This window comes from Poecilia reticulata, chromosome 13 (assembly GCF_904066995.2).
Source record: "Poecilia reticulata chromosome 13, P_reticulata-male-v2, whole genome shotgun sequence".
NCBI classification, from domain to species: domain Eukaryota; kingdom Metazoa; phylum Chordata; class Actinopteri; order Cyprinodontiformes; family Poeciliidae; genus Poecilia; species Poecilia reticulata.
In genome coordinates, this window is record NC_088842.1 from 33,730,568 (window position 1) to 33,745,222 (window position 14,655).

Consider the following 14,655-nt stretch of genomic DNA (forward strand, 5'->3'; position numbering starts at 1 on the left):
GAAAATCTAAAGGACAAAAGATAAAGAAAAAGATTTTATTTGCAAACGAACGAGACATGCAGAGTGAAGCCGGCAGGATGATGCTGCTGCTGCTGATGATGATGATGGTGGTTCTGAGCGCGCTCAGTGGCAGACGGAAACCAGGATGACTGTGACGTTGTCGGCGCAGCCTCGCCTCACCGCCTCGCTGGCCAGCTGCTGACACGCCGCCTCGAAGCGCAGCTCCTCCTCCGTCAGCTCGTCCTTCTGCTCCACGCTCGCCTCCTGCAGGAAGACACAGGAGCTCTGTGACCTCACTTCCTGTCAGACCAGAACCGTATCCAGGCAGATTTACAGCATCGACACGGACATCACACCTGGAGGACGCCGAGAACAAACTTGACGGCTTCGTCGGCTGAAAACACTTTGAACAAACCGTCACAGGCCAGAAGGATGAACCTGCAGAAAAACACGTCTATTAATGTTGGAGGAGATTAAGCTGTTTATATTTATACGGATTTGTTAATTTCATCAAAGTCAGGCGAAAATGTTAGTGTGAACAAATGTGCATCTGGGAGGAAATTCTCCCAGTTCCACCAGACCAAGACCTGCAGCTTGTTCTTGTCCTAAAGGAGTTTCAGGCGTGGCGCCATCTTGTCGTGGTCATTCAGTGCGTAGGCCTTTTGGCGGCTACGGTGGGAATGACAGTGATGGAGAGCAGTGGTCCCCAACCCCCGGTCCGTGGACTGGTACCGGTCCGTGGACCAATTGGCACCGGGCCACGTAATAAATAGTGAAATATTTCCGTTTTATGTATTATTTGAGTCTGGAGGATCTTTTATTTTGAAAATCCTTTAACTGGATTCTCTCGGTTACTTGTGCGCCAACATTGAGCCCACAAGCAGCAAAATGAGTAAGAAACAGATCAGATGTCTTTGGAAAGTTTCTCTGCAAAGGGGAAAAGGCCCATGAAGAGACAGGAGGATGGATTTATCCCGGACCGGTAGGTGAGTCCCACATTACAAGCCGCTCTGCATAACATGCGGCGACCGGCTGCTAAATAGGCAATGAAGCTTCAAGCTGCTTCACCACGTAGAGACCAAGCAGGCTGTGGATATAAGCAACACTTCAGGTGTTATTGTCTCTCATCTCTCCCAGATGGAACCGTCTGGTTGCAGAGAAACAAGCTCAGGGCTCCGTTAGTCATTATCCTGAGTTAAAGTTTTCACAAAAGTAAAATGTATCTGTATCTTATTTTGAAGGGATATATAAACGTTACCATAGCGACCAGAGTCAGAGCGTTTGGGTCGAGAGGAGATGAGTAGAGCTTGTGAGTCTTAAGTCTGGTTTAGACGGAAAGATTTCAGAATGTCGGCCGATTCTCCAAACCTCTGTGACCACAGAGCTGATAAAGTCCAACAGGTTCGATCGGTTCGTGTGTCCAAGGCAGGAGCAACACGAACCGATTCCAGTCAGAACATCCTGATTCCAGAGGATAATCCAGTAAAACCCCCAACATAGCAGGAATTTAGAATAACCAAACACGGATGACGATGTAGAAGCAATAGTGATAGTTTGTGGAGTCATTTTAGAGATAAAAGATGAAACAAAAAGAAAAGGAGGTGGATGAAAGACGACGGGAGCAGCTGCTCTATTTGCTGCTCTATGATTTGGAGGTGACTGTTTTTTCATAGTTAACATTTTTAACTTAATAAACATAATAATGACCTTTAGATTTAATAATAAACATTTCCACATATCATCTCTGATATCCACCGGACTCTCAGTTGCTCGATATGTCAGCTGTTTGGGATTCCCCTCTGTTCTGACGTCACCGCGCTTTCTGATTGGCTACCGTCACATTCAGCAGGTCGTTCTCGTTCCATGTCAGGAAAACCCCACAGGCTGCGATAAAAGGGCCAAGAAAACCCAAATAGGGCATATTCAGGATTTAGCGGGAACACCAAACCCACCCCGCCCCCCCGGAGCGGGGGGGCGGGGGGGCAAAATTTTCCAAGTCTTCACTGTAATAAAAAGGTTGGGGGCCACTGATGTAGAAAACATCACTTTGAGGTTCCTTCAGGCCCAGAAGATCTAAAACATCTGCTGGTTTAAGCTGTGTGGGAACAGCAGGGCCTGTGGAATAAACTGCTGTCTGTGTGTTATGCCAGCATTGATGCCACGCTTACAGTCACTCTTATGATCAGAAGACGAATGAAGGGATATCATTTTCTTTACATGTCAGTAGAAGAACATGTGTTCAAAATATTTTATTTATATTTAAATATTTTACTGACTTCAGGTTTGTGACAGACATTTACCTCCAGCATCAGGCAGGAAGTAACGAGGTCTGGTCATGTGACCTTTCACACTACGTACATGAAACTGATATTGCCCAGACTAGACACACTATTGTTTTATTTTAAAACTTCAATTAGCCAAAAGTCTAAACCATTCTTTTAGAGCTTCTAGAAGTTAGAAAAAATGTCTGGCAACAATTGTTGCCGGTTTGATTAAACGTGGACCAGCTTAAACTCTGCCTGGTTTCTCTTTAAACAGATTCCCACCTCATTTCCCTTTTCCTCTGTGTAGAAACTAGAATATAATCCAGAATAATCTAGAGTAGCGCCTCCTGGTGGCAGCATGGTGGAGCTGCTCTGCTCTGGTTTCTTCTTTCTGACTTTTGTTCATCATTTCCTGGCTGAATATTTGCCGGTTTGCACAACTATTCTTTCTTTTCATGGATGCTGAGCAGCTGAAAGGATTTCTGAGTTCGAGTAACCATGGCAACAACTGGAAGCAGCTGCTTAGCGTCTCAAACAATCCCTGAACTTTGACCCTGAAGTAGACGGATGCAGAGAGAGAAGGAAGAAGTTCAGACCGTTGTTATTCAGCGGATCATCCTGACCTCACGACCTCCGACCCGAACAGGCGGTCGGTGTTTTGGAGCAGGGAGCGAGTGCGGCTGCGTTCTTGCCTGTCATTGGCTGTGAGCTGGCACCTCCTCACGTCGGGCGTAGAAATCACGCCGCAGCGTTTGTACTGACCGTCTCCGATGGACCGGGACACTTCCAGGACGCCGAGGACGCGGCCGTCCCTGTGGAGACGGACAGACAGACGGCGCTTTACGGACGGGTCTCTGGATCCTCATCCTTCCGTTTCAAATCCTTGTTTTGGTTTCAAATAATGTTTATAATACAATTCATTTTATTTCACTTTCTCAGTTTATTTTTTTCAATATAATTTTTATCAGCTTCTAATTATTTTTCAGTTTTAATTGACTTCTTCACAATTTTTAGGCTCCAATTTTTTATAATTCTATTTATTTTTGTTTTTTCCGTTTATCAGTTTAAAATAATTTCTTATTTCATTTTTTTTCCTGTTTCAAATCCATGTCTTTTATGTCAAAACGTTGTCTTAGTTTGAAACGATAATATTTTTGACAAACCATTCGGCCCTAATGTAGCTCCGTAGGACTCAGTTCTGTGGGGGATTTGGGCCGACAGGGTTGGAGAAAATGCCCGTATGCGGCGTGTTTATTGGTTTTAACACCGATACAAAGCTGTGAGCTGATTTCCATATTTAATGTTACTGTTACAGGTATTAATATTTCCTTCTTGACGCTGTAAAATTGTTCCCATGGCTGCCTTCACCTCTATGCTTCAGGTAAACCTCCCACAATCCTTTGCTGCGTGCGGGCTGACCTGACGGTGCCTCCGGCCCTCTGGATCCTCATGCGCTCCTCGTAGATGGTCGGGTTGTGTTCCTTGCTGAGTGCCAGAGTGACCGACTTCCTCTGGCTGTCTGCGGCCGCCTCCGTCCGACACAGCACCGCCTGCAGACACACAGCAGCTGCTGCTCAGCGGGGCCCCCTGCAGGAACCCCGGGGCGCTGCGCCGAGCCCAGCTCACCCTGCTGTCCCCCAGGTTGGCGGCGTACACCGTGTCGTCCACCACCAGGACGCAGGTGGCCGTGGAGCCGTCCTTCCAGGCCGGCTTCCTGCTCACAGAAACAAGATGGCGTCTCAGCACGCGTCCCCTGGCGCTCCTTCAGCTCCGAGCGTTTTGAGGTCTTACTGGCTGGAGGCTTTCTTCAGGAAGTCCTCGTCTGTCTGCCGGAACGTTTCCAGGAGACACTTCTTCAGCAGCTTGTCCAGATTCTCAGCGTCTCCTGGAAAAGAGACGCCATCAAGAAGCGTTCATCAGAAGATCCCGCCTGGACAGGAAGTGAGACTCACCTGAGGGGAACTTCTTGGCCAGGTTCAGGTGAAGGTTTTCAGCTGCGAACCGAGACGCTCGAGCGCCGCCGTGACCATCAAACACGGCGAAATACGAAACGCGAGAGCTGCAGAGACAGAGACCAATTCTGTCCTCCTGAACCAGAGCAGGACAGGAAACAGGAAGTCAGGGAGACAGGAAGTTGAGGCGGTCTTACACGTGTCCCGGCAGCGAGGACAGACAGCTGCTCATGTCGGGCATCAGCACATGGGCGTCCTGCATCTCGTCGCGCTCGCCGCGCCGCGCGGCCGCGTAGCCTCTGAGCCGGGGCAGACCTGCGGCGGACAGACAGACGGAGTGGGTCGGCTGCTGCTTCGCCTCGGCTACTCAGCGGCTGACAGCTTCAAGAGAGCAAAGGAAGAAAACAAACATTGTGGTGGAACAGCTGAAAACCTTCTCTACAAACTTTCTTGATCTCGTCCTCCTCTTCCTCTTCCTCTTCGTCGTCTCGCCTCCGTTTGAACCTTCTGTCCTCTTCATCCTGAGCTGGAGGAGCAACTGGAGACCAAGAAGACATTTAAAGACAGGAAGGTCATTCAGATCACCAAGCTAACATTATCATAGCATTAGCTGGCTGAATTTAGCTTATTTTAGCTTTAGCATTAGCTGCTATACAGCTGAATATTGTCTTCACAGAAAAATGTTGATCTCAATATTTTTTTTCTTTTTCAAACATTTTCTTTTACGCTTCAAAATTGTTTTTCAATTCATTTTTGTCTGTTTCAAAATCTCATTACAATTTTCCACCAGATTCAATTTTTTTTTTTTATTTCTAAATGTTTTAAGTTTCAAGTCATTTTTAGGTTTAATTTTTTTTATACATTTCTTTCAGTATTAAATCTTTGTTTTCAATCTCAATTTTTTTTTTTTGCTTGAAATCTTTAAAATAGATTTTCAATCTTTTTTTCTGTTTCACAAAAAAATAGTGGATATTTCTTAAATTCAAATCTTTAATTTTTTCTCAGTTTCAAAGTTTATTTCTTTAAATCAAACTTCATGGTCCCAGTTTAGCTTCACTGGGTTTTAGTGTTGCACTGATACGAAAACTTTAGTTGACATCGATATCCAAATATTGATATTATTGCTTTGGCCGATATTAATTATATTTCCCTATATAATTAAAATAATGTGATGCTTACGGACCTCCGGTTGGTCACATGACCAAACAGACCAACTCCCTCCAGAAACACAAGCAGCAACATGATGGAAATAAACATCTGCCCAGCTTTACTTATCGGACCGATATCGATATATCGGCCTCACTAACCAATTTATTTTCAGCGATTTATCTGATTTTCTGAAGCTAAACTCATGTTAACACTTCGGTTCTGCAGAACCATCACTGGCTTTGGTTTGGACTCAGTTCGGTTCCAGATCCAGTTCATGTCAGCAGTAATCATTAGATTTCTGCAGCAGAACCAGATGTGTTAATTGGTTCTGGTTCTGAGTCCACTGCAGATGTTTTCTTTTAGCAGATGCATCAATGAGAAGCTGGTTCTAGCTGCTAAACCCGGACTGGTTCTGGGACCAAACCGCGCCTCATCTCAGCTGCTGCCGGTACCGGTCGCTATGGACTCACCGGACGTCTGTGTCGGTTCTGGCAGGTCGTCGAACAGGTCCATTCCTCTCCTGGAATAGCCCAACAGCTAACAGGCTAGGCTAACTAACCTTCAGTTCGGTTCCGCTGTGTGTGTGTGTGTGTTCTGACACGGTCCACAAAAAGGTCGACTCCAAACCCCGTTTATTTTTTAAACCGGTTCCGACGGTCCAGTAGTGAACACACCGTGCGCTGTGTCCCTCTTTACCGCAGAAAGTCAGGCTGCGGACCAAATTCAACGGTTAGCATAAAGCTAGCTGAAGCTAATACAGGTTCCGGTCATTTCATTCAAAATAAAAGGTCGTTGAATTCTTGAAGTTATTTCAAAATAAAAGCTTCCAATCTATAATAGGTTTTTTCACACTGAACACAAACCTTCCAAGTAGATTTTTTTCCAGAATAAAAGCTTACATTTACAACTTTATAAATGTCTTTCAAAAATAAAGTAAGTAGTCTAAAGTTTCACAATAAAATATTAAATGTTCCTTTGAGTTTTTTACAAAATAAAAGTTAGTATTTTTACAATTACTATAATTTCTTTCAAAAATTAGGAAAAAAAATCTTTACAAACTAATATTTACACACATTTTAAAGTAGTTTTTAAATGTGAAAAGCTAACTTTTAATCAAACAAATAACAATAAAACATTCCATATGTACAGCGATTTCTTTCAAAAATAAAAGTCATAAAAGGGAAACATGACTGCTTCCTTTATTACTCTGCAAATAAATACTGACATATTTTATCGTAGCATAAAAATGCTAACAATTCAAAGTTCAAAATAAAAGCATGTAATTTGAGTAAAAAACTTTTTGTAATTCAAATTAAACATATTTGTTTCTTTCAGAATAAAATTCCACAAGATAATTTTAGTATCTTTCAAAATAAAAGACATACATAAATAACACTGAATATTACAGACTAAATGATGTTACACATGGAAACCATTTTCTATATTATTTTTATAGTGGTGACATTAATCTCTCCCTGCTGCCGCTCTTGGGGAAATATACGATGTCAAACTTGTCAACTTGTTTTCTGTAAAGTTAGTGTCTACTTTCAAATCATTAAAATAAAATGGCACAATTAACTACTCTGCATTTCTAGATCTAAATTATTTATTTCTAGGTTTCCACTCCTTTAAAGTTAGAATCAACAGCCATAACACCAGCATGATATAAGCTGGTGATGCTAACGGTGCTAGCTATGCACCGTTAGCATCACCAGCATGATATAAGCTGGTGATGCTAACGGTGTTAGCTATGCACCGTTAACATCACCAGCATGATATAAGCTGGTGATGCTAACGGTGCATAGCTATGCACCGTTAGCATCACCAGCATGATATAAGCTGGTGATGCTAACGGTGCTAGCTATGCACCGTTAGCATTGCTGGTGCTGACATGTTGGTATGGGGGACCCCGAAAAGGCTTGGTCCGGCCCTGGTCCCTTGTTCAGTTTCCTTCGGCCCTGGAGCTGTGACCCGTCTGTGGAGACGTTCCCACCGCAGCAGTGACCCTGAACGCATCACCCGGAGGTGAACGAGGCCGGGGTCCGCTCTCTGCGCAGTCTGCGGGCTCTCATCATGCGGCTGGGGCTCCTGTGTCTGTGGACCGGCTGGATGCTCCGGAGCGCCGCGTCGCAGCCTCCTCAGCCGGAGGACGGAGGCGTGCGACCCGGCGGACAGCTGCAGACCGAACCGGAGGGAGTCCGGACCGGGCTCCGGAGCCAGAGCACCGGCGATCCGGCAGGTGGAGCCCGGAGGAGAGCAGCTCTGAGCGGGTGAGCAGCAGGAGGAACACCGCGGACCGGAACTTCACCGAAACTCACTAAAATAAAAGTTATGCTGGTGTTAATGTTAGTCTTTAACTTTTCTTCATGTCTTTAAATATAAGACACCATCTGATTGATAGCAAATTATTCTCTGAACTCCTTTAATCTTTTTTATTTTTCAATATTTTCAATTAATCATTTTAATTTCTGAGCTGATTATCAGTGATTTTTTGCGGTTTTTTTGTTAAATGTTTGTGTCTTACGCACAGGAGATGAATTATTTATCATGTTTAGTGTTTATGGAGTTATAGATGTTTCCTGTATCCATAAAACGTGACGTGAATTATACACTTCAGTAAAAACTGAAGAGTTTTTACTGCTGTTTTGTATCAACTCACAGCTGAAGAGTGCGGATGGCTCACGCGTTTGTTTTGCAGCTGTTTTGCTGCAGCTTAATGATCACATCTGTTTCATCCTGAATACTTTCTGCCTTCAGCTTCTTTGAGAAACATCAGGAATGTGTTGAAACTCTGTTTCTGCTGAGCGACAGTCCAGTGACGGGTTCAGAGTCAACACCAGACCAGCGAGTTTTAAACCCTGTCAGCTGACGGAGCAGGCGGCCATTTAAACTTTGTGCTTCATCTTTTTAACACATTTCATGAAGTCTGAGCCTCCAAACCTCCACGGCAGGAGACCAGTTCACAGCGATCCGATGCATGTGGCGACAGTGGAGAGGAAAACTTAACACGTAGGAACCTTCAGCAGAACCGGGTTCAGAATCAGAACCGGGTTCAGAATCAGAACCGGGTTCAGAATCAGAACCAGGTTCAGAACCAGCGGCCATCTGAAGCTTTGAGAAAACGGAGCAGAGACGGAAACAGAAAGAAGTGAAACGTAAACAGCCGCAGAGGGAGAGCAGTCCGGTGATGGCAGCATCATAACCAGTCAGAGCAGCTGTAGAGAAAAACAAAAGAAAAACACATCATTCTGCTTTTCAGTCAGTTCTCACTACTGCGGCTTTGCTTCCTGGAAAAGGCTCAACGAGCAGATCTATTCATCTGTTGGTGTTTATTTTGAAACTGAGTTCAGCTCTGAACGCTCCAGGCAGCAGAAACTGATCAGACTGACGGCCCAGAGGGTGAAAGCTGCTTCCTCTGCTCTGCACACAGGCTGAGCTTCAAACATCTCCTCCTTTTGTGTTGAGAGAACCGAGCAGCTGATGCTGCAGCTCCCAGCATTCCTCCTCCACCGGGCGACTCCACTGCTCTGTGAGCCGCAGAAACAGACTCCAGGCAGGCGGCCCGACTCGTCTCAGGCAGTTAGCGACTTCAGACACTCGGTTCATTCATGAGCAGAAAACACCTTCCAGGCCCGTCATCCGCAACAGAACCAGCAGAACCGGAGAGCTGGTTCCCACCGCGACCTTGGAGCCTGAAGGTGAAACTGTCTGTGGCTCGGCGGTCACTGGGTCCAGTTTGGGTCCAGTCAGCGGGCCTCCTCCGCTTCAATGGGACCAGTTCGCCGTGAGTAATGACTAAATCCTCTGCGGAGGCCGGATCCAAACTCACTGCTGCCTGAACCCGAAACAACAACATTCAGGGACTGAACCGAAACCAGAACCTCTGAGCCAGAACCAGCAGAACCCGGACACAACGGGAGAGGATCTGAAGAACAACACCGGACAGACGGAGGGATGGATGATGGATAAATGGATGGATGGATGATGAATGGATGATAGATGGATGATGGATGGATGGATGATGGATGGATGATGGATGGATGGAGGGTTGGATAAACAGATGGATGGATGGATGTTGGATGGCTGGATGATGGATGGATGATGGATGGATGGAGGGTTGGATAAACAGATGGATGGATGGATGGATGGATGATGGATGGATGTTGGATGGCTGGATGATGGATGGATGATGGATAAACAGATGGATGGATGATGGATGGATGATGGATGGATGATGGATGGATGGATGATGGATGGATGGAGGGTTGGATAAACAGATGGATGGATGGATGGATGGATGATGGATGGCTGGATGATGGATGGATGATGGATAAACAGATGGATGGATGATGGATGGATGATGGATGGATGATGGATGGATGGATGATGGATGGATGGAGGGTTGGATAAACAGATGGATGGATGGATGGATGGATGATGGATGGATGTTGGATGGCTGGATGATGGATGGATGATGGATAAACAGATGGATGGATGATGGATGGATGATGGATGGATGATGGATGGATGGATGATGGATGGATGATGAATGGATGGATGATGGATGGATGATGGATGGATGATGGATGGATGATGGATGGATGATGGATGGATGGATGATGGATGGATGATGAATGGATGATGGATGGATGGATGATGGATGGATGGATGATGGATGGATGATGGATGGATGATGAATGGATGATGGATGGATGGATGATGGATGGATGGATGATGGATGGATGATGAATGGATGATGGATGGATGGATGATGGATGGATGGATGATGGATGGATGATGGATGGATGATGGATGGATGATGGATGGATGATGAATGGATGATGGATGGATGATGGATGGATGTTGGATGGATGGATGATGGATGGATAAATGGATGGATAAATGGATAAACAGATGGATGGATAAACAGATGGATGTTGGATGGATGATGGATAAATGGATGGATGAGTGGATGGATGATGGATGGATGGATGGATGGATGATGGATGAGTGGATGGATGATGGATGGATGGATGGATGAGTGGATGGATGTTGGATGGATGGATGGATGGATGAGTGGATGGATGATGGATGGATGGATGAGTGGATGGATGTTGGATGGATGGATGGATGGATGAGTGGATGGATGAGTGGATGGATGATGGATGGATGGATGAGTGGATGGATGATGGATGGATGGATGGATGGATGGATGGATGGATGGATGGATGGATGGATGAGTGGATGGATGAGTGGATGGATGATGGATGGATGGATGAGTGGATGGATGATGGATGGATGGATGGATGATGGATGGATGGATGGATGATGGATGGATGGATGGATGGATGATGGATGGATGATGGATGGATGGATGATGGATGGATGATGGATGGATGAGAGGAATCCCTTCATACTGTAGTTTTGGTTGTGATCCATTATTCATGAAGCTGAAGCTCAGTTAGCTCCTCCGCCACCAGGGGGCGCTGTGAGGAGCGCAGCAGCGCTGTTGGAACATCCGGGTTGTCTGTGGTTATTATGACTGTTTGTCTCTGAGCTGATGGCCCAACAGTCTGCAGACAAACACGGTTAATGGAAGAATTAATGTTGTCACCACATTGGCCAGAAACCGGCAGAGCCGATTTCTGGTGCCTCGAACTGTTTGAGCTGCAGCTTCTGAAAGTCAAGATATTATTCAATAACAGACCCACTCCTGATAAATGACGTGTTTTAAGGCCATAAATGACCCTTTTCTCCGCAGACCGCGGGTTTGTGGCGGGCGATGTTGTCTCGGCTGGACTGTGTCCCCTAAAACCAGGAGGTGCACCAAGCGTAAGCATCTACTTTCTACTTTCGGATTTATTTCATTTTAAATTCAGATTTTCGTTTAATTTTCGCCATGAAGACGTTCAGGTCTCATTTTCTCCGAGTTTCCTGCAGGTTTTAAGGTGTCAAATTTTCCAACATGACCTTTTTTCGGACAGATCATAAATCTACCCAGACCAGGTCAGAACGACGTGCCGAAAGCCACAAAATGTTCCCAGACTCACGTATCAAACACATTATTCATAATCGCTTCCATCTGAGGCTGTTCGAAATTTGACTCGTTTGCGACACAAGATGGCGCCGATTCTACCTTCTCTACAGAACAGCTCGACGTGAACGCTGCGTGCCGCCGGACAGTTTACTGTGTGACACCGAGTACTTTGCTCGGACGCGTTTGTCCAGCGGACCTGCCAGGAGCGCCGCACGCAGACTCCCTCAGGCTCCGGTCTGTGAGCCGGTGGATAAATTCCTTCATTTCCTGTAATCCTAATGGATAGTTAGCAGGTTCGAGTAGCTAGCTGGGCTAGGCGCCCACCCAGGGCCGCCATGACACATCAGTCAGAGAGCCGCCGACTATCAGCCTATCAACTTGGCTGTATACAGTCAAGACTTTTTTTCCGCCGAGTAGTTGACTGTGGGACACTAGCATACTTCACTACACCAAGTGAAGCATGTGGAGGCGTTTAGTCCCTTCAGATTATTGACATTTCTACTGCTAAGCTGATTCTCTGCCCGTTTCCCTGGAGGTGGGCTGCTGTCTACCTTGTGAAGACGTTTCCTCTGAAGGCTGTTGGTCGCCTTGCTCCCTGACCCGCCAGGAGGTGCTCAGCATTCCCCCTTGCTTAGGGTCTCTTCTTTCTTTGGGTCTAGCTGCTCAGACCTGAATTGGACCTCATGTTTTCCAGCCTCTAGTCTGGATTCCCACCTCTGCCTCACCGGCGGCTCCATGTCCCAACCTTCTTGCCCTGTCGAGAGGTTCTGTGACTGTTAGCACAACTATCTTTCATTTCCAGTAACCAAGTGTCATGATATGGTGTCCAAACATATTTTTCCATTGCTTGACACAAGATATCCCTATGTAGCAAAACATTCCCAAACCGTCATCCTTCCTCCACCCTGCTTGACGTTTGCAGGAGTGTGGATTAAATCTGTCCTCTTGTCCCGCAGCCAGATGTTTTCCTCCCTGCCGTAACGGATCATCGTGCGGACTTCCCAACAACTGTCTGTGCAGGAAAGGTTTCTATGGCGTCCGCTGCCAATTTTCCAGCGTTCCTCTTCCTGTGGGAAGGCCTCCAGAGACATCCAGCCATCCCGCCTCAGCTGGACCAATCGGGTCCAGTCAGAAACCTGAACCTGCAGGTTCATTTCAGAAGCCATTAAACGGTAGCGACTCTGGTCCTCTGAAGTCTGGACGTCCAGCAGGTCAAGCTGAGGGCATGAAGGGGGATCCAGGAGCCCTAAGGTCTCTGAACCGAACGTCTTCCGGAAGCACAGCTCTGACGAGGGCAGATCCAGATCCAGAGAGGCAAAGCTCAGATTCAGAACATGTCCTGGAGTCGAAGCTCCAAACTAACAGCGAAAACAGGAACCAACTGAGATCTGAGTCCCTGGAGCTGCAAGCAAGTCTGGAAGTTGAAGAGGACGAGGATCCGACTGGAGCAGAGAGGAGACCAGAGGAGACGAAGAGGCAGATCCCGAGGTAAAAGTCAATCCCTCGTGTCCTCTGACGTCTCCTCACACAACAAAACGTTGTGCGATCTCCTCAACTCTCTCATCATCTTTCACCTTCAGCTGTTCACTTGCAGCGCCTTCCTACCTTTCAAACCTTTGACTTTCTCCACTCTCAGTCTTCTGTCCTCCCTCTGTCTCCTCTCTGTTTCCTCAGGGGTGCTCAAGTCCAGTCCTCAAGAGCTGCCGTCCTACAACTTTCAGATGCTTCCCTGCTCCAACACACCTGGATCAAATGAAAGGCTCGTTACCAGGCCTGTTTAGAGCTGATCCCGGTCTGTTGGAGTAAGGATATTTCTAAAAGTTGCAGGATGGTAGCTCTCGAGGACCGGACTTGAGGACCCCTGCGGCTTTCCTCGTCTGTTTCTCAGTACATCTCAAATCGTCACACCTCATTGCAGTTTTCTGTTCAGCCAGCAGGTGGAGACTGTCACCTGTTCTATACAGGTGTTTTTTTCCTCTGTAGTCTCAGCGCGGGCTGCACAGTGGCGCAGTTGGTAGAGCTGTTGCCTTGCAGCAAGAAGGTTCTGGGTTCGATTCCCAGCCTGGGGTCTTTCTGCATGGAGTCTCCATGTTCTCCCTGTGCATGGTGGGTTTTCTCCAGGTACTCCGGTTTCCTCCCACAGTCCAAAAACACGACTGTCAGGTTAATTGGCCTCTCCAAATTGCCCCTAGGTGTGAGTGTGTGTGTGCATGGTTGTGTGTCTGTGTGTTGCCCTACGACAGACTGGCAACCTGTCCAGGTGACCCCGCCTCTCGCCCGAAACGTTAGCTGGAAATAGGCACCAGCACCCCACACAACCCCATTAAGGGACAAGGGTGCAAGAAAATGGATGGATGGATGGATGGATGGATGGATGGATGGATGGATGGATAGTCTCGGCGCTGAAACAGACAGCTGCATCGTTTATATCAGCAGTCTCCGGCTGCAGGTCCAAAGGGTCCAAAAGGACCAAAGGACAGTAGTTCTGGAGGGTTGGACTCCTGGTTTGTACTGAAACACTCGACGTCCACTTTGTTTCCTTCAAGCAGAAGAGAAGAAAGACCCGATTGTTTGTCTGTAAAGAAGTAAAGCAGCTGACTGGGAGTGTGAAATGTAGATGAACAAACCAAACTTCAATGCCCCGACTGAGAGGTCAGAGGTCAGAGCCTGGGTCATGACGGCCTGTGGGAAGATCTGGAGGGATTCTGAGTGAATCCGTCTTTAAACGTACCAACTGTGGATAAAACTGTTTGTTTGTATTCAGGGTTTATGAAAGTTATTCTGAGGTTTTCCTTGGACTTTGACTGGTCCATTTCAGTCCAGAACTTCCCCGTTTTCAGGTGAATGAACCGGTTTCATGGCTATGAATCATTCAAATCATTTTTTGCTGCCTCAACATGGAAAACTTCACAAAAGAGTTTCAGCTTCATCTCTGTTTGCTCCAGCTTCTTTGGCAAATCCCTGAAAAACACCAAACTCAGCCTTACGGATAAAAATGAGGATTTTAACTCCAGCACAGTGGCTGTTGGCTGAAAACTTGTTTTCCTGTAAATTATCAACAGGTTGGCCCGTTTATAAAGTTTAAACTATAGAAATAAAGCTAAACTGTTTTGATCTAAGCTCATTTGATCTTGGCTAAGTTTGGGTTATCATGACTTAATTTAGACTTAATTATATTTAATCATTTCTTAACTTGGCTAATTCTACATTAGCTAAGCTCAGTTTAGCTCAGTTGATTTTTACTTTAGTTCAC

At 46.3% G+C, this 14,655-nt stretch overlaps 2 protein-coding genes across 10 annotated transcripts in view; one reads left to right on the forward strand and one right to left on the reverse strand.

Moving 5' to 3' along the window:
- Positions 1 to 21: 21 nt before the first annotated feature.
- Positions 22 to 6,258, reverse strand: ilkap (integrin-linked kinase-associated serine/threonine phosphatase). Of its 5 annotated transcripts, XM_008402040.3 has the most exons (10): positions 5,836 to 6,239; positions 4,650 to 4,754; positions 4,414 to 4,531; positions 4,217 to 4,323; positions 4,056 to 4,149; positions 3,891 to 3,978; positions 3,684 to 3,814; positions 2,957 to 3,076; positions 357 to 438; positions 22 to 264 (listed from the first exon to the last, which is right to left on the reverse strand). In XM_008402040.3, exons 1-10 carry the CDS (start codon positions 5,876 to 5,878, stop codon positions 124 to 126), a joined length of 1,029 nt encoding a protein of 342 aa, XP_008400262.1. In that variant the 5' UTR covers positions 5,879 to 6,239; the 3' UTR covers positions 22 to 123. The 5 variants fall into 5 exon arrangements, with proteins under 5 accessions (XP_008400262.1, XP_081470756.1, XP_008400264.1 ...); XM_081614630.1 differs by lacking the exon at positions 2,957 to 3,076 and having other exon boundaries at positions 5,836 to 6,255; XM_008402042.2 differs by lacking the exon at positions 5,836 to 6,239 and having other exon boundaries at positions 4,663 to 4,753.
- Positions 6,259 to 7,390: 1,132 nt separating this feature from the next.
- ltbp4 (latent transforming growth factor beta binding protein 4) overlaps positions 7,391 to 14,655 on the forward strand; it is a 44,081-nt gene continuing 36,816 nt past the window's right edge. For 2 of the 5 annotated variants that reach the window (XM_081614620.1, XM_081614621.1), the window contains exons 1-3: positions 7,395 to 7,635; positions 11,127 to 11,197; positions 12,359 to 12,890. In XM_081614620.1, coding sequence (XP_081470746.1) covers positions 7,439 to 7,635; positions 11,127 to 11,197; positions 12,359 to 12,890 — 800 coding nt within the window. In that variant the 5' untranslated portion in view covers positions 7,395 to 7,438. Of the gene's footprint in view, positions 7,636 to 11,126; positions 11,198 to 12,358; positions 12,891 to 14,655 lie in introns of those variants that run through there. The other 3 variants (XM_081614622.1, XM_081614623.1, XM_081614625.1) reach the window with 3 other exon arrangements.